Genomic DNA, 19,259 nt, shown 5'->3' on the forward strand with positions numbered 1-19,259 from the left:
TGTCCCAGTATTTCTTACAGACATCTCCAGGGAAAAGTTACCCTGAATGTTTGTGTGCTCTAGACTTTCATGTGGGTTACCATAAATACTGTCCATAGATGTGCAGCCTCCCCTGCCACTTCCTGTTAGGATAATAAGGAGTTTTAATTGCTACTGTAAGAGGAAAGGCATTTTCCTTACCATCTTCACTCTGAATATAAAGAGGAACACGTGTTCAAGGTAGTAGAAACTGGGTTCCCAAATAGGACATTTGGGGACAGCACTTGTTTGCAGAGGACAGAGGATTCAATCCTATTTTTGCTAAAAGCAGAAATTATTATTCCTATTGAGTTTAACAGAGCAGGATTTGACCCTAAAGGACTCTTACCACACACTTCATAAGGGAACAGATAAACAACAACTACAAAGAATGAAAAATTGCACCAGGTGAAGAATAAACAGATTAAACTTGCTCATTGGATCAAAGCTCTCACTGTCTGAAAATACAAGACTGAAAGGATTGTAGAAAAAAAGTAGTGTTGAAAGCATTAGACAAAAAATACAGCAGGGCAGATAACTTGCAGTAACCTAAACCAAGCTTTTCTCTTTACTCTGTTCATATTCCTTGCTTTGTCAGGAAGAAAAAGGCTAGAGATCAATTAAAAATCAATGCCTGAAGAACCTGTTGTTTCCCAAATTTTTTTTTTACTTCGACTTGCCCCCTTCCTACCACTTTATAAATTATGCTGCACTGGTGAACTGTACAACTCCATCACATCTATGACCAGCTATTTTTCTAGAAAACTCTGGCTGTTGTCACAGCCACAAGTAGCTCTAAAACACTGTTCTGGGGCAACTTTATGAGGGTGGATTGTATCTCCACTTGACTGTTTAGCCCAGAAATACGTTCTGCACCTTTACAACTAGATTTGACAGCAAAGAAGGGGAGAAGGAAAAACAGTGGATTTTTTTTCGCGGCGGTGCTCAAAACACAGAGGTAAGCAGTGCTCTCAGAGTTCTCTGCTCTGCAGACAGAAGGGGAGTTTCCCCTTGCTGTTTTTGCTGTTTTTTCCTCTGGTTAGCTGAAGCCAGAAGGGTTTTTTTGGAACGGTTCGGCCATTGTTGGTCCGGGAACAGCAGGACTATCATCCAGGTGTACCCAAAGCTGCACAGCCGGGACACCGGACCCGAGCCCCGGAGAGACTGAGAGAAAGCCAAGGACACACCCAGGGAAAGGACTCTGAACTACAAAGGACTCTCTCTGAATTTGCCATCTCTTCAGAACAGTGAGAGGTTCCATTGTTTTATATTTTTCATTTTCTCATGTTTGTGAATGCTTTGCTTGTTAAAGAAACAGACTTTTCTACTTTTCTCTAAGGCCGTTTATCACCTGAATAGATGGGGGGGAAGAGCTGCTGAATTTTGCCCTTTAGGGAACATCCTTTTGGAAGTTCCCTTCCAAATTCGTCCCAAACTAGGACAAATGCATATGCAAGTATATTTTCTTACTTAGAGTTCCTTTTAATTTTATGAAAACAATTTAAAGACATGCTTCCAAGTTGTCATCTTATTTGGAAAAAAAAGGGAAAAGAAGTATTACTGAGAAAGGCAAAGGCTACCACATGTAAAATAATTTGAAAAAAAGTTATTATCTGTCATTTCCTAGAAACGTATAATAGCAATAACAACAACATTTCTGTTTCCAAGGTGCCAGAGAAGCTCCTGTGGCAGGTTAATCCTACCAGGAAGAAAAACAATGAGTCAACACACTCTTTCCTAGCACGTCAGACACACAACAGGTCTGTTTTCTAAGGCAGTCTTTATTCTTAGTAGCTGGTATACTTTTACTCAGGTTAAAGCATGTTTTGTTTATTTTTCTTTCTTACTGCTGTCTCTTTGGCTAATAAAAATGAACCAAGTCAGCCTCATTATTACCTGTAAGACATTATGCACAAGTAGATGAATAACAGAGGAAAAAAGACTCCCATGTTTTGGTTGTACATACTACAAGACAATGTAAAAAGATTTAACTGAAAATTCATTTATTTGTTTATTTGATATATGTAAAATTAAGCATTTCTGCAGTAATTCTCTGAAAAGTCAACGTCTCCTCTATTTTGATGAATAAAATGTGTTGTCAGTCAATAATGCTTGAATCTAACCTGCTACATCGTTGCTGCTCAAATTTAATTTTCTCTTCCCCTGAAATAATAGTTTTCTAAGTGTTCATCCTTTTCATCCTTCTGTCATTTTTGTCATTATGTATTCATTTTATAATGCCCATCAACCCACCAAGTTGCCCTCAGATGTATTTATCTGAGTATGTGACCAACAGAACTAAAGATGTGCATGGGCACAGAGCATGTGGCACAACAGTGCGGAATAAAGAGTGTGGGTTCAGTGTCTGTGACTGACCAGGACCCGAACACCAATAAATGTAATGGAAGGAATTCAACTCTCCTGAACAGGCACCAGGTCAGGCTGCGGCAGGGAGAGTCCCCTAGTGGTGACACCCCTGCGTGGAAAGGAGCAACTGGAAGTGCCAAGAAATATTCACCTGAAGACCAGGGGTGCCCAGCACTGAACTGCATGGCATATGTTTTCAATTCCACTTTAATGGTTGCATGACAGTGCCAGATCATAATTATCCTTAAATTTTTAGATTGAAGTAATGTACAAAGCCAAAAGGCAGAAGGCAGAGGAAAGTGGAAAAGTAATTAATCTTCTCTAGTTTTTCATCCCAGACTGTACATTTAATAGTCAGAAGTACTTAAAACACAAAGATACCACTTCTGCATATGAATTTGACATGCAGTCAGAAGTATCCTTTAAACAGCAAGTAGGGCTACATAAACAGACACTTGCAAACAGAATATTAATTTTGTCCTTAGAACACTTTTTTTAGAACAGGTATCAGATTCATACATTATGACCTGCTGTGTGTGTCAGGGATACAGTCAGGGAATATGTGAGTTAAAGGCAGAACATCTTTTCTGCCTTACTAAAGCTCTACCTTATCTGCTATGAGGAAAACCCTTCCATTTCTACCTCTCCTCTTCTTAATTAAAAAATAGCATAAATCACAAAATCTGACATTATTACACTATCTCTATTCAACAAATTTATTCATTGAAATTAAAGCTGATCACCTGCTTTGAGATAGCCTAATCCAGTGGCACTGTGTGCATTCATTATATACAACCCACAAAGCCAGTGAGATTTATGAGCATACATGAAACATTGGAGTCCCAATGGACATCGAATACTTCTACTCTATAAATCACAATGACTTTTGTGTCTACAATTCTTTAACTTCAGCACCCTCTGTACAGTGACCAAAAGTTACCTCTGTTTTCTCCAAAACATTAGCTTCTCATATTAAACTATGTGAAATTAATATAGTGACTTCCACTAGCTGCTCTTTTCCTTCATCAAGTCCAACACTCCTTTCCCCTTGAAGCTTTTGTCTGCTTTTTTGAGCAAAAGCACACACTTTCCTTTGAAATGGAAAACTAGGAAATGTTGTAAGGGCAAGAACAAAGGTTAATTCTCATGCTGACTACATAACTCCTCTGTGTTCTGACAGCTCAGGAATCAGAAGCTCTCAGTTAATGCTCTGAAATGAGAAGCTCAATGACTGCCTTCAAAAAGTTAAGTTTTCAAAACAGAGCATTGAAACCTGAGATCACGGGAGCTGAGGGTGATTAATCATGCATCTCAAGGTGCAACAATGCCTCAAGACATTACTTTTAACATTAAACTATTTCTTTAGCAGCTACCCCAGGTTTACAGTGAAAACATAATTTCAGCCCAGCTGGAACAAACAGAAAAGTCTGTAAGTACAGATCTTTTAGCAGTTATAAATACTTAGAAAATGAAAGCTTTTAGTCCTTTGGGCAGCTGGTCACTAGGAGAGAATGAGGTGGAATACCACTAGGAATGTCACAGCTGTTGGTGACTCTCCAGCTTGGGCTGACTCTCTGCAGTTCCTTTCACAATGCATGCAGTACAGGGGAAAGCTCTATTCTGTGAATGTTTTATCCATTAGTTACCATGTCTCTGTAGGCTACAAATGATAGTCTAGAAAAAAGGGTGTTACATTGCAAGCTACCTACCAATATTGTATGGTAATAACAAAACAAACCCATGATGCAACGGAAAGAAAACCCACTTATCATCTTTAAAGTGTGTCACATAGCTTCTGAATGGTAGTAATTAATGTCTCTAATGAGATTACTTCATTAATAGGAATTTCTATTAATATTAATACATGCTAATAGAGGCAATGGATATAATTCTCCACATAAAAACTGTGATTTATTTGCAGTCATAGATGTAGTCTCAGTCCAAAAACACTGGAATAAGTTGTGAGCTCCTGAATTTCTGTCGCAGAAATCTTACATAGAAATGTAAGATGCATACCATGTGTACCACATGATGGGTTGGAAGGCTGACGATCAGGTCTCTCAATAAATCTGAAGCTAATGATTAACAGAGACATATTTACTCTGCCAGGGTAGAGCTGCTAGTTGATTACAATGAACTTTTATAAATATTGATAGCATGCAAAGAGACAGTCGTCTATTGCAAGTAATTTACAGCTCAGTCATGTATTGTAAAGTTAACTGCCTTACAAAGACATAAAATGCAGACACTATTCTTCATCTTATTGTTTGACTTTCTTTATGAAAAACCTTTCCTAATAAACAGTATAAGAAAAAAAAAAAAACCAAAAACAAAACCAGAAACAAAATACAGGCTAGGTGAGAACTCTGTAGGAGGGGAATTGGTTTTAAATTAAGAGCAAATCCTCATCTCTACAAGCAGGTTTGTGTATGACAGAGCTCTGAAACTGAGAGGCTCCAAAAAGGCTTAGATATTTGCTTGTATGGAGCTAAGCCTGAAGCCAAGGGCTCTCAAAATGCACCTCTGCAATCTCAGATAATTGTTCAGAGTCTTACATTGAGCAGAGTTCACAGCTCTGGACAACAGAAGACAGGTCAGTGTACCTGCACACAGGTTATGTGTTACTGTAACACTACAAAAGCCTCATTTACATTGCTTTAAACTAAGGAAATAGGTCATGAGAATTTATGAAAGCTTTAAAAGTTGACACAGTGGGTGTTTTTCATCTGGAAATGTAATGCTTTTATACATGTATGTAATATATACTTACACAGAGATCCTCTGCCATAGTACCTTAGACTCTCATAATTTATCACAACTCTTCCACTGGAAATGGAAATATTTTAGTATAATAATGCTTTAAAGTAGAATATTTACATGTGTATAATTTTGCATATATTAAAGAACACAGAAAAATAAATATGTATTTAAGGACACACAAGTCTCTAATGAAGAAAGAGACTGCAGAGCACCCCAGACACAGTGCTGAAGCTTTTCCTGACTGCAGCTCTCTGCACTCAGACCCTTGCCGATCTAAGAATCCAAAGACATAGCCAGTATAAGTGCTACAGTTCCTTGATTATTCCAATAACAAAGTAAATTCAATGTAATTAATGTGCTATAAAGTGTAAATACACTGTACTTTTCATAATTTACTCTTGGCTATTGTGGTTTTGATGTGTTGTTCACAGTTAATATGGTACCAGGATATGGATTTATTTATTTCTGAGAAAAATAAGATAGGTTCAGTTAAGAGTTTAAAATGCAGATATTTAAATACAGTTTATTATAGTTAACAGTGTAAACATAATAATTTAGCTGCAGAGAAGGATTAGGAATAAATTTCCTGTGATCTTTTAGATGCACATGTCCTCAGAACAAATCCTCTTTTTTTCTACCTGCTTTAATGAATTTCCTGCATTAAATACTTAAGTAGTGATTTTTTTCAGACTGTAAGCTCCAAGGAAGTATGTAATTTGTCAATTTAAAACAAGTACAAGAAAGACCAAACAGAGGTCAGGCCTTAGTTTAGATAGTCCTGTGTTAAATTTCTGGAACAGAAAAGAAAATGGGGTCTCTGTGCCCAAAATTCAAAACTCTAGTGGGCCAGATACCACTTGATTTGAAAACTAGATTCAGAGAGAAAAAAGATTTTAAAGGATAATTAAATTGACTACACACAAACCACTGGCAAAACCTAAATTTATAAAAAGAAAAGGAGACAGATACCACAATTTTCAAATGCCATCAAAACAGTATCTGACAGAAAGCAGTGAACATCAGCTGGAGTCCTGACACAGCCCAAGGAGCTTTGCCCCCAGCTGTTAGCCAGGCCGAGAGCCATGTCTGCGGGAGGTGCAAGTGCTGCATGTCTGGATGGATGCAGGAATTGGAAGTACATCAGGGGCCAAATCCAGCAAAACTCCAGCTCCTTGGGCTTCACTAGGGAAAGCAGGTGCTGCAGCCTTTGTGACACACAGGCCTATGAGATACACATGTCACCTGAGCACACCACCAGAGCACAGCTGTGCCAGTACGCATGGGGAGATAGCCAGCCACTCTGAACGTGAATCAGATGTGTTTCTGCAAAACACTTTTTTGAATTACTGGCATAGCGAATTTATTATTTCTGAAATACATGCAAGGACTTGAAGGCGTTGGGACACTGTGTAGAAGTTGTCAGCATGAGAAAATCATTTCATCATATAGGCACCTCAATGACTCTCTGCTAGCCTAGTAGGGAAAGCTGTCTTCCACCTAACGGTAATTTCTAATTCCAACTAGAATGTCAATTATTAATTTAACTTCTGCACTTGAATTGTGGAGGAGACAGAGGGTGTTGAGAATATTACTGCTGGAAAGGTCAAACCTGGGAAGTGTGCAGACTTCCTACAAGGTACACAAGACTGTAATTGGATCACAAGTCCATGGAAAACCTTAAAAACCTCTACTGTTCTGCATTATCTATTCCAGAATAACTCCCCATATTGACTGTCTACTCAATAGTTAGTGCTTGCTCGCTCTGCTGTGTCTGACCTATTTATTTGTGAAGGCTGGTCAATTTATTTATATAGACAGAGTTCAATGAATTCTGCTTTTACCGTTAAGTTTGAACTTCGAAAATGTCTGCCTATGACTTAACAGTAAGTCTTTGCTTAAATCTCATCCAGTTTCAACATCATCGTACTTTTTGGCAGCCCTAGTGACATCAGAAAGTGAGCTCAATAATAACAATAATAATCTTTGCGATTTTCACTTTCACACTGTTTGGTCGCTTGAAAATGCAAAAGTTAGTCTCAGCAGTCTGAAAGACCAGGCACAAAGCCTGTGTTTGAATGAGCACAGGTGAAAGCGCCCTGAGAATGTCCTTCCTGCTCCTGTGGATTTGGCTGCCTGGGCCCTGGACCAGCCTGGGCAGAGCAGGGCTGGGTGTCCTTAGACAAAGGTGCTGCGCAGATGGCAGCCATAGGCTCAGCAGGGGTGAGCCCTCCTTCCCTGGGAGCTGCACAGGCTGTCCCGCTGGGCTGTGCTCCATTTACCGCCTCAGCTGCATCCCCAGCTCCATCTGTGCCCTGACCCCTAGGCTGACACCCAACTCGGCCTCCAGCCCGGCCCCTCACCCCTGGCCTGCCTGGCCATCACAGGCCATGGCTGACCCTGGTCACTGGCACCAGGTCTGACCCTGTCCTGACCGCTCATCTTGACCATGGCCCTGCCCCATGATTCTGGCCCTGCCCCATGAGCAGCGGGCTGTGGGGGAGCAGGCCTGACCCCAGCCCTGAGCGTGACTCAGCCCCACAGCCTGGCCCCGGCCCCGGCCCTGCCATGACACCACAGCCATCACTGCACTGCCCGTCTGTGTCACCAGGGACAGGCCCTGGTGGCCAGGCCCTGCCCTGCCAGCCCTGTGGGGAGCCACCATGGACCCAGTAACCTGAAAAAAGCAGAAATACATTCAGTGCCCTGCTGACAGGCTGTTATGTTATACACCTCAAAAGGTTCTTCCTTCTGCCACCACACACACCATAGGAAACCCCCTGCCCTCAAACACCAAGTACAAATCTTTAGAGGAAAGGACTGGCACTGAAATTAATTCATTGTGAAAGGACAAGACCAATGAGCTGGCAGCAAGGCTGGTCCAGACTCTGCTCTGTAGGCATAAAACTGGAGTTACATCACAGCCTTTGGTCTAGTTATCCCAAATGGACAGAGTAAAAACCAATAGAGAAAATGGCACACACAGTACCTACCCGCCCCTGGCCATTTCTACTTCTCCTTCTCAGCCTGTGTGAAGCCCCAATCTGTGAGTCTAGACCCCACCATAAGATAGGACTATTAAAAAACACAATGAGGAAAAAACTTGGTATGCAACTTACCAATTGCATTTGGTTACAGTACCCCCACTCAAACAAGGGAAGTCTCAAAATGGGATTCTTATGATAGCAATTGTTTACCAAAGCAAGTAAAGGTTTTTAAGTCCCGGTCTTCCCTGCCATTTTTGCTTCTACTGGCACTTCTTTAGCATATTAGCCCTTCAGGGCTTCAAAGGCCTATTTTCATTAGTGTTTACAAACCACTAAACGCACCGGTGGCACAGTATCAGTGGTAAGTAATAATAGTATCTCCTCCACATCAAGACACAATAGAACACTTGCGCCCGGAAACATTCCTGGGTGGAGTATCTCTTATGAAAGAATTTCTTTATTAATGCTTTGTTCAGGAGGGAAGTTCCACTGGAACAACAATATACCCAAGTAATGCTGTCCTGGTATCCTGTCTGCTCTCCCCATCCATGCAGCTCATGTATTTTGGAGCTGATTTTTAAAAATTCTTTGTAATTGTGAGGAGTTGAGCCCCAAATCCCTTTCTCTAACACCCAACAAGTTATTCTTGATCTCCAAGAAAGTAAAGAGGACTACTTCTGTGAATATGACAAAATAAAGCCTGCAATGGCAGACCCCTCAAACTGTATACAAGACAATATAATTGGAGCACCAAGTATGAATATGCTTAAATACATACAAAACTGAGTATGTCTGCACTTCTGCAACAAATGTCTTCCCAAGAGAAGAAGGAGAAAAAATACATTTCCAACACAGGATTGTATTCCCTCCTATTGCCAGACCTGTGAGAGTAAATGGCAGTCAGGAGAATACAATAAGGAATTACTTGCAACAAATGAACTCAGTAAATGATCTGCGTGAGGCAGTAAGAACAGCTGTGTGCCTGTAACAAGTAACTATCTCCAAATGATTTAATTTAGAGACTGTCTAGAACAGTCAAAGGAGGGGACTCATCTTTCCCACAACACTCAAATGTTGTTAATGGGTCAGCAAGAGTGGAGCAGTGAGTGGTGCTGACTGTACCTTCCAATTAATTTCATATGCTTTTCATCTTCAAATTTGAGGGTAAATTAAAATAAACCTTTGTTTTGCTCCTGTCTATTCTCATAGTCATCTGTAAAATAAATTTCCTAAACATTCCCCCCCCAAAAAGCATAAACCAACCTGGAAAAGAGCAAAACAAATTAAACTAAATAGAATGACTGCTCTCCTCTCCCACAAACTCCATTTCCCTTTCCTCTTTTTTTCAGCTTCTATTCAGAGACAGTGGCTGAGGTGCCAGGTATGTTCTAGAGAGGGCAATTTTTTTTTTGCCATTCTTCCTACTGAAAAAAAGAAAAAAGATCCTTAAATAATACATGCATACTTAGTTCTCAAAACATGATCTAGAAAGTAAATTGCTGTTAGGGCAGGTAGGTTCATTTCCCTATTCTGTGGCTCAGTCTCTCAGTTATTTTCAATATCTTTTTTGTAAGTGAAGATAACAATATTTCCCTTTTTCTCAAGGATTAATTAACAAAACCAGCACAAGACTATTGCATGCAATTGTAATAGGAGCATTGCATAAAACAGCCAAGTCTCCTAAATAAAATTATTAAAGGATACAGAGTTTTGTGCCCTTTTACATGCATTTTCTATTTATCCATAACTCTCCTACTCTGTCTTCCAACTGCTCACTTTTTGGACAACCTGCAACTGTACCAGCTACCTGTTCCCATGCCACATCCTCCTACCTGCTGCCTCTTTTAAGTAGCTGGCTCCATGTCTCCTGGATCTTCTCATCTCAGCTCCTTTCTCTTGGCCTTGATGCAGTTCCAGGGGTGGAGGTGCATCTCAACACCCAGTGCTCAGACTATGAGACATCAGAGATGCACACTTGACTGGAATGACACCTGCTTGGGCACTGTCTGCCTCTCTACACTCTGCAGAGGGAGGAGCTGCCTTGGAGATAAAAGGCATTAGCTCCACCTCTGTATCCCATAGCTTCATGCCCTAATGCTGCTGAGACTTCCTACAGGGACTGCCAGTTCCTCTGCTACCTGCCAGGCTCTGAAGTGCTGTCCTGAAGAGATGGAAGGCAGTCAGCCTCTCTTCATCCTGCCCATTTGCTTCATCAATAAAGGACAGAAAAGAGAAGCACCTTCAGGTTTGTTTGGTCTTTGGGACCTGGAAGTCTCTGTGCAAGTCTTAGCTGTCAGTTCTTTTTTTCATTTCTGTCCCCAGCAGCTGCAGAACAAAGCTTAGGAAGATGAGCTGGGTGGACTCTGTAGTCTTGAAACCATTAGTCAAATATGTGATTTTCTGGCCTATTTCATTACATACAGAAAGTTGATCTGTGATATTAATACCTGTGCAAGTATTCATTGCACTGTTATAGAAACGGAAACGGCCATCTGAACAGGATACTGCACTGTGAACATGCTGTATTCCTCCCTGCCTTCTCCTGGGCATCTAATTCTAACTGAAGTATTTGTGATAAGGAACTTCCTTCCACAAGCTTCTGTAAAATCATCAGTTTCACTAACCAGGCTTATTGAGTAGCATTTAATGACTTGAGTTGGACTCCTGCCTTAATACTGCAAATACTATAATGGAACAATGCATGTATATTGATATAAAAACACTAAATTCCATCTCTCTTCCGCACTAGCATGATAAATGAAATTTTCTTTGAATGAAACTGGATTGGATGAGCAAAGAAATCTGAAGGGAAGCGTTACCCAAGTTCAAAATGAGTAAGTTTTTTTCCTTTTAAATTATTATATAGGTGATTAATAAGTTTCTGAATTATTTTCGGTGTAAATAGCAGTGAGCAGCCATATGAGTTATACCAAAGCTCACTGTTGCTGCTTCTCTGAACTTGTTTCAAGGAGAAGGAGGCAGGTAGGGCTGGTTTGTGGTGGCTGCTCAAAGGTACAGCTGAGAGGAGCCACGAGAGGGCACTGGAAGGAGAGAACCGGCCAAAAAATGCACTCCTGGGAACCAGCAGGCCGGGACACAGCAAGAACTCTGCTCCCTGTTCAGAGCAAGAATAAATTAAGGTGCAACAGGACATACCGTTCATTTCTGTATAAAAGCCAAAGCTATACTGAGAGGTGTCCCAGGCCAGGCTTAGAGGTCTGAAGACTTCCAAGGGAGCCAAGAAAGGGCCAACAGTTCCCAAAGAATGTGCAACGGGAGGGGAAGCACCAAGCAGAGCTGAGAGCTACACAAATGTGCACAGTTGACAACCTAACTCACACGTTCCTGCTCTACACAAAGGCTACAAAGAGAAAGGGAGATGAGAGAGGCTGTATAAAGCAACCTTTCTCCAGAAAATCTCCCCATTCTACACTTCATTTCACAAAGGAATGGGCTGACTGGATGAAGAGGGATCCAGTTCTACCCAGTGCAGGTAAGCAACAAGAAAATAAATGTACTTGTCAGGAAATAATTGCAAGCTCAATACATTTGATGAAGTCACAATAAACCACAGAGAAAGTAAGAATTAATATTTTGATTTTATTTCTTATTTCATCTTTCAAAATGAACTGGAGTTAACATTTTTCAGTATAACAAATGTAGCTTGTTCCTGCTTTTCGGATTCTAGATCCCACTTTGTAAGAGGGAATGAATTTCAATTTTTCATTGATCTTTTAAGAGACTGGCAGACAGCTATGTGCTTGCTTGTAGGACATCAAACAGTGTGGACAAGATCAGCGCAGTCATTGGAACCTGACTTTGGTCTGGCAGCAAATGCTTCATTCCCTCTGTCAGTCCAGTCTGCATTGGTCTATACAGGAACATGCTGTATTGGAAATACAGATGGTCACTGAAAACACTTTACCAATTTGTTTCTGACCACTGGTTGTTACTGATTTGCTCCCTGGCCCTGTCCAGCTCCAACTAGCTATTTCCAAAACCATGCTCAAGAGCAGTTTGAGGGGCAACTCACTTCACTAACTTTGTCCAGAAAGAGTAGTCTTAATGAAATTGTTCCTTCCATTCCACAGTGTCTCCTGTATGCCTTGTTTGATTGACAGCGTCAATCAAATAGCTTCAAAATCACACTTTGAAAATATCCCAGGAGTGGGCTGCCACAGTTCTCAGGCATTCTTTTAAAACTTTTATACTGAAAAAATGTCTATGAAGTTAATTATTAAAATAATAGTTATAAGAATGGCAAGGAGGCAGGCATATGAGACAAAGGGGAACAAATGCAATTTTGTTTAGAGCCTCTGAAGCTCACTGTGGTCATATAGGAACTGCAAGATTTGGCCCTCCAGGGTGATCACTGTTATTACTTTGATTATAGTAGCACAGGGCAACACCACACAGACTGGAATCTGTCTGCTCCTGATGAGAGTCTTCTGGCCTGAAGAACTTACAGTCTAAATAAGACCAGGTAGACAAGTGGAGTGAGAAAGAAAGTACTTTTATTAGGTCCAGGAGAGATTAGGAAACTTGCCCAAGGACACATACCTTTGACAGATCCAGGGTTTAACCTAGATTTTCAGTATGGCACCTTGGTCATAAATACTTCACCTACCTTCTGCTCAACTTGTCAATGCCTCTTCAGCTGAGACTTAAACAGACTACATCTCAATAAAGCATCACCAGAAACAACCTGTTATACCATGTTTATTTTGACAGCTTTCACATAAATAACATTTTCTATTGACAAAGTCCTAAGTGCATAGACAAAGAAAAATACAAATTTGGGGGTACGTGAAAGCCTCAAGCTCAAAAGCAGGCTACTGCTTCACAAGGCTCTCAACAGCACTGGAATGCATTTGCTTCAGCTTTAGTGCCAAAACCTCTAGTTTTAAACTTACAGGCCTCCAGCTATGTAATTCCCTATATCCAGCAAAATATTTTTTCTTTTTGGGAGGGTAATAATAAGACATATGTAACAGAAATTAATCAGAAAAAGAAAAGTAATACCAAATTATGGAAGAAAGAAATTGCCAAACTTAACTCAGTCCAGGTGCACATGCCACAGAAAACCAAGACAAGTTTTAGATGTAAGTCATTGTTGACACATAATATTTAACCATGCTCATCATAAAATCCACTTTACTGAAATCAAAAATACACAGTACAAAAATCCACTTGACGCAAATGTTACTCATTAACATTCCCTCTATATCTTACATGAAAGCATTTCTTGTGAAAAGTGCCCACTTGCAAATCTGAGAGGACACTGCCTCTCACTTCACAATGTGCCAAAATTCATACCTCCGGGAAGAAATTATAACCTTTAATAATAAACGGCTCATTTTCCAGCATAATTTCTATTAATTCCTCGACCTTTGGTTTCACTATCAACACAAATAGCTTTGATGATTGCACAAAGGAGAAATACGAGCTAGAGACAAGGTCGAGGTGTCCTATATCTTGATAAGGCAGAGAGAATTCAATTAAGTCACTTTCAAGAGTCTCGTGAACTACCTTTCAGGCAGGTGAGCGCCTGCCTGTTTCCAAAAGCTGCCAGGATCGACTCAAAAGCCGCAGAGTTGCTACGTTTCCCTGCAAGGTCCGGCACAACTTCCCCGTCGCCGTGGTCTCCCGGGTACCGGTGTTTAGCCCACACCCCATGCCAGCGGCACGGCGAAGCACAGAAGCGGCCTCCTCCTCCTCCCTGGGGAAGGAGAGGTGCCACGGGGAGCCGCAGCCGTGACTCAGAGCCGTCTGTGTCACAACACGCATTTCCCAAACGTCCCGATGCTCCAGGTGCCCGGCCGGACGGCTCCGGCGGCAGGCAGCGCTGGCTGAGCCCCGGCAGCACCGCGGGGAGCTCAGCCCTCCCTGCCGCGCAGCCCCGCAGCCCCTCGGCCGGCGCACACCCTTCCCCGAGGGGCGCCCCCCGCCACCCCCTTTCCCGCTGCCCACCTCCTTTCCCGCTCTCCCCCTCGGGATGAGCGTCCCCACGCGCCGCCGGGCTGGGGCCGTGCGCGCCCCGCACACCCCGTTCCGCGCCCTCCGCCTCCCCAGGGACGCGATGGGCACGGCGGGACGGGCTGAAAGCCGGTATACCTGACTCGGTCCTTCTCTGCCCGCCGGAGCTCCGCGTCCCTCTGCAGCACCTGGAAAATCGCCCTGGCTTCCTCCTCGTTCAGAAAGCTGAGATCTGGCCCCTGGGGCGCTGCGGTCATGGCTTGGCTTATCGGCGGGCGGGCGGGCGGAGGCGGGCGGGCAGCGCTGAGCCCCGCGGAGCGTGCAGCCGCACCAGCATGGCCGAGCGCCGGGCGGACCGGCACGCCGGCACCGCGGGACACGCGTGTCCCTGAACGGCGACAGCCGGCGCGGCGAGCGCTCGGAACCGCCCTGGCCCGGGCTGGGCAACTCCCTCCGCAGCGATCGCAGCGCAGCCCGGCGGGACGGGGCGGGGCAGGGCAGGGCAGGGCAGGGCAGGGCAGGGAGGAGCGGGGAGGCGGCACCGCCGTCGGGGCCGAAGCCGGAGCCGGAACCGGAGTGGGCGTTGGTGTTGGAGTGGCCGCTCGCCCCGTGCTCGTGTCCCCCGGTTCAGTCGGGTGATGCGCTGAGCGCTCGGCGCGGTGTTTGCTGTGGCACTGCCCAGGGAGCGCACGCCCGCACGGCGGGGCCGCTGCGGTTCCCTCCTGGCGCTGACGGCACCGTTCCCGCTGGGCAAGCCCCGCCACGTCTCTGCCCGGTTCCCCACGGCACCCGAGTGCGGCCCCGGCGCTCCGCCCGGGCGTCGCTCGGCCCCCGGCAGCTCCTCCGTGGGGCACGCCGCGTTCCCCTACTGCACCAGGGACAGCTGTGGCTCTTGCACCTTTTAGAAACAATGTAGAAATGCTTGGACTTTACCCATGCATTCTGTTGCATTTAGCATAACAGAGTGACTGTTTCACCAGCAGAAGCTGAGTGCATGGAGTTCTCCTGGGGACCCTCCCAGGCAGCAAATTAGACATCACTCTCCCTTTCTGACTGGCACCTGCAGGGTGGGAAGCAGTTGCTCACTGTGCTTCTGCATCATGCTTCTGCTACTGCATCATTCAGAGCTGGGGCAGAACATGGTAACATTTTTTTCCGTACATCCATTGCAATGAAGCTCATCAATGCCCACACTTGCCTTATAAACAATATTGCATCTTAATGGTGAGTTGTGGTTTTTTAACTTCTTGTGCAACTTACAAGTTGTCACTGCTCATTGCAGGAAATTGGAATAGATGACCTTTAAACCAAACCATTCTGTGATTCTATGGTGAAAAATAAATACATGCATACAGAATAAATAGGAAGGGTGTGCATTTTCTTACAGCTTTGCAAAGGAAGTTATATATTACAGTTCTTACAAATAAAGGGTGGCATTTCCCCACAGATTTGGTGACTGTCTATAATTTTATCTATCCTGCATGTAAGTCAAGAATAGATTTGTATTTCTAAGTTTCTGTCATTCTTTTCCTTAATTTCTATAAATTGGAGTAATTGGTGCATTTTTCTTCCCATCATTGATAATGGGAATAACATAATTCCCATTATTTGTTGGCATTTTTTTAGTGCAGAGGGAAACAGGGACAAGATGTTCATTTAATGTATAAGCAATGTAAAGTCTGTCAGGTAATAAGAAAGAATTTTTTTGTGTGTGTGTACAAAGCAATGGAATTGTTTAGAAGAGTGACAAGTACATACACTAATGGCTTTACAGGGATGCTGCAAGACTTCAGAATGATAATTATTTCAGTGGTTTCTATTCAGAAATATTCTATTCTATTCTATTTAGAGATTTGGGCATAGCCATCTGTATAAGACCTTCATTTTACACAGCATCTTTGGTACATCACATAACCATTACAAAGTGTGTGTTGGACCAGGAGTAGAAACAGCTCCTATCTATGGAGTCTTTTACCAGTAATTTATTTTCTGGTAAAATAACCACTTTTTGGTGAAAAAACCACTTTTCCAAATGTCTTTTCATTACTCCAACTCTCTTACAATTTATGTCTTTTCCATATATGGATCATGATGACAGGAAAACACTGCCTGTATTCCAGTATTTGGAGTCCCTAGCACCTTACGTGCTTTAATTTCTGCTTGATAAACCTAAGATAAGAGACATGCTTTAAATTTTTTCCATGTTTTTCAGTTAACAGCTGTTCCAGGAAGATACAGAAGTGTTTCTTGTGAATAAGTAGTGTTTTCCGGTTTAAAAACCTGAAACAGAGGGCCAAAATAGCATATGAGAGGCTGCAGACATGAGACATCGTTAGTAATGTTAATTGCCAATGCCACTGAAGAGGATGCTGACACACATATTTTAATTATAGGGCAAATTCTTCAAAAACTGTTTCGCAAATACTGCTGTACTAATGGGGTGTTGCTAACTTCACTTATTCTCAGTGGAGGAATTAAAAGTGTAGGGTTCTGGAAAGCCAGAAGGATTGATTCTAAAAGTTGGTCTGTGCCTAGGGAATTGGGAGGAATGTGCAGAAGGGTTGGTTAAATCTTGTAGCAATTGGCCTCGAGGCTTGTAACAGCCTTGAGGCTTGAAAGAACTGTAAGGTCTTGTCTATTCCTGTTGCACTAATTACCGTCTAAATTGTCAGCCAGATTAGTGAAGGCTGGTTTAATTAACTCCCTGAGTTAAGTGAGAATGGCTTTGTGACAAGGCAAAGAATAAATATGAAGCGTCTTCCATTTAAAATGTGCTAGATCTGCTTATTGCTTTTGAAATAAATATTTCTGACACTAGGCTAGGTGAAAAATACTCAGATCATACTACTCATAAGGACAAAAGCAGTGCCTCTCCTCTGTTTAACAAGCCCATTGTTTATTCCTCCATTTATTCTAATAGTCATTGCTTATTGATGTGGGTTAACATCTGGAGATCCATCTGAGTTTCAGGGGACATGGAGGCTTGCAGTGTATGGTTCCCACTGCCACAAGTCAGCACCTCCACTGAGTAGTGGGTGTCCTCCAGGATCTTTCACTGGGCCATTAATTCCCCCTTCAAGAGAGCTTTGGCCTCTCTTTTAGGCATTTCAGCTGTGAAGTGGTGCACTTTGAAGATTGCCTGGACATCAACATCCAAATGCTATTTGTGTTTTTGTAGCTGTTTGTGTGCTACACAGCCTCTTGTGAGGCAAGGAGGGAGCCAAGACCAGGCTGAGCAGGCTGTGGGGTGCAGACCATCACTGACCACCCTGTGAATGCCATGGGCAACAGCTCTGCTCCCACAGGGACAGCCAGTCTTCAAGGTACACTGTGTTCCCAAGTCACATCTTGTAGCCTGTGTGGCTACAGACTGCTCCTTTTCACAATCTCCTCAAGCACTTCTTCTTGCTGAGTCTGTCATTCACCCGCTTCTTTTTTCCTCCCCATCCCTGGAGTGTGGGCTGCTCCCTTCCCCCACTTTTAGACTCTGTTCTGCCCACGCAGCACGTTTCCTCACCTTACAAGTACTGCTTGCTGCTGCCTCTTGCTCCAAGGCCTTCCTGCCCCATCCATTGCCAATATGGACTCCTCAATTTGTTTCCTGTGCAGGGTTGTTTCTGCTGGAATAGACTTCTTGATCCCTTAGAATGACTTAAGGACATCAAAATATGATCTGGTTTTTGCCTACCAGAAGAAAGGTAAGAGCAATGTCTCAAAAGCATATTAGCATTGCATAGCAGCAAGGAAAGGTGGTCATGAGAGAGATCTCTGAAATGGTGACTGAAATCTGAGAGAGATCTCTGAAATGGTCAGACTCTGCTGTCTGACCCTGGCATTCATGACACTACCCTCTGTGTATTTGGTGCTCCTTTGGAAAATGAATCCATGACACCCCTTTGTATTGCTCTTTCCTTATGACTGACTGTCCTTCTTCTGCCCTTATTTTTAGGATTCAGTTAATCACTAATTTAATTTTTAATACTCACTTTCTCTGGATGGGAGAGAAGAGAATATTGTAAGTAGGATCCCCCTCACAGGGCAAGACAGATTTGGCTAGTAGGGTGTTGCAGCAGAGGGCTGCAGCCCAGAGAGGCATACAAAACAGATTGTTACCTTTTCAGCTTTGGAGTATTAAACCACTTTACAGCTCTGGAGTATAAAACCACTGTTGGAATGGGAGGGTGAACATGTTTGGTTGAAATTATGCAGGGTTTCTGCTTTTTTAGAGGTCTGATGGCTTGACTGTCAGAGCCATAGTTTGGCTAGTACTGCATGTAACATCTCTTCTCGTGGCAGAAACTAGGCAGCCTTCTCTTCCTCCTTAACTAATATGTGCATAAACATAATCACCAGAGGCCAATACTTGGGACATGGCAGAATTACACATTTTATATATTTAGGTCATATGCCAGTGCATGCAACCTATTAAGAGAGGCTTGAGTAAAGGTACAAAGCACCAGGTGTGACTAAACCATAAGGAAGAGATGTCATCAGAAGCAAGAAGGCAACATTTAAAACACGGTAGTCATATCCAAATGAGGAAAATAGAACAATTCATAAATCCTGGCTGATAACATTTTTAAAAAGGGGAAAAAAGAAAAAAAAAAAGCTGGGAGGAACAACTTGCTGAAGATCTCTAAATGAGGACTAAACCCTTCTTCAGCACATCATGAAGCTCATCAGAGAGTCTGTAAGGCAGATCAATGAATGCTATATAAAAGAAGCACTATGGAAGATTCAGTTTGACTTCTAAAAACAAAATTCTACTTGACAGTGCTCTTTTTGAAGGATGGCAGAAAATATTTGGACAAAGCCAAGTTGATGTAATCTGCTTGTACTTTTAAAGACATTTCATAGTACCATCATCAACAGCTTCCAAGGAAATTTAGTATTATGAGATTAAATAAAAAGTCATTTTATGGGTCAATAACAGGTTACAACTTGGGAAATAGAGGGTAAGAAGATAGGTTACTTATTATAGTGGAAGGCCAGTGGTAACTACTGGTCACAACCACTGGTAACCACTGATTTTCCCAAAGCTCTGAGCACACTCTTAGGTGACCTGGAAAAGAAATGAGCAGTGAGCAGAGGTGAGCAAGTTTGCTGGTATGGTGGTAAAGTTTGTGATATGAAGACATTCAGGATAGTAAGGAC

The 19,259-nt window shown here is 42.7% G+C and overlaps 1 protein-coding gene across 1 annotated transcript in view; it reads right to left on the minus strand.

The window, feature by feature from the left end:
- EXPH5 (exophilin 5) overlaps nt 1-14,362 on the minus strand; it is a 35,360-nt gene extending 20,998 nt beyond the window's left edge. Inside the window, exon 1 of the mRNA XM_054272055.1 lies at nt 14,244-14,362. Coding sequence (XP_054128030.1) covers nt 14,244-14,362 — 119 coding nt within the window. The remainder of the gene's footprint in view (nt 1-14,243) is intronic.
- Nucleotides 14,363-19,259: the final 4,897 nt, after the last annotated feature.

The sequence above is a fragment of the Melozone crissalis genome, unplaced genomic scaffold, assembly GCF_028551555.1.
Source record: "Melozone crissalis strain CALT ecotype California unplaced genomic scaffold, PUWL_Pcris_2 ptg000013l_1, whole genome shotgun sequence".
In the NCBI taxonomy this organism is placed as follows: Eukaryota; Metazoa; Chordata; class Aves; order Passeriformes; family Passerellidae; genus Melozone; species Melozone crissalis.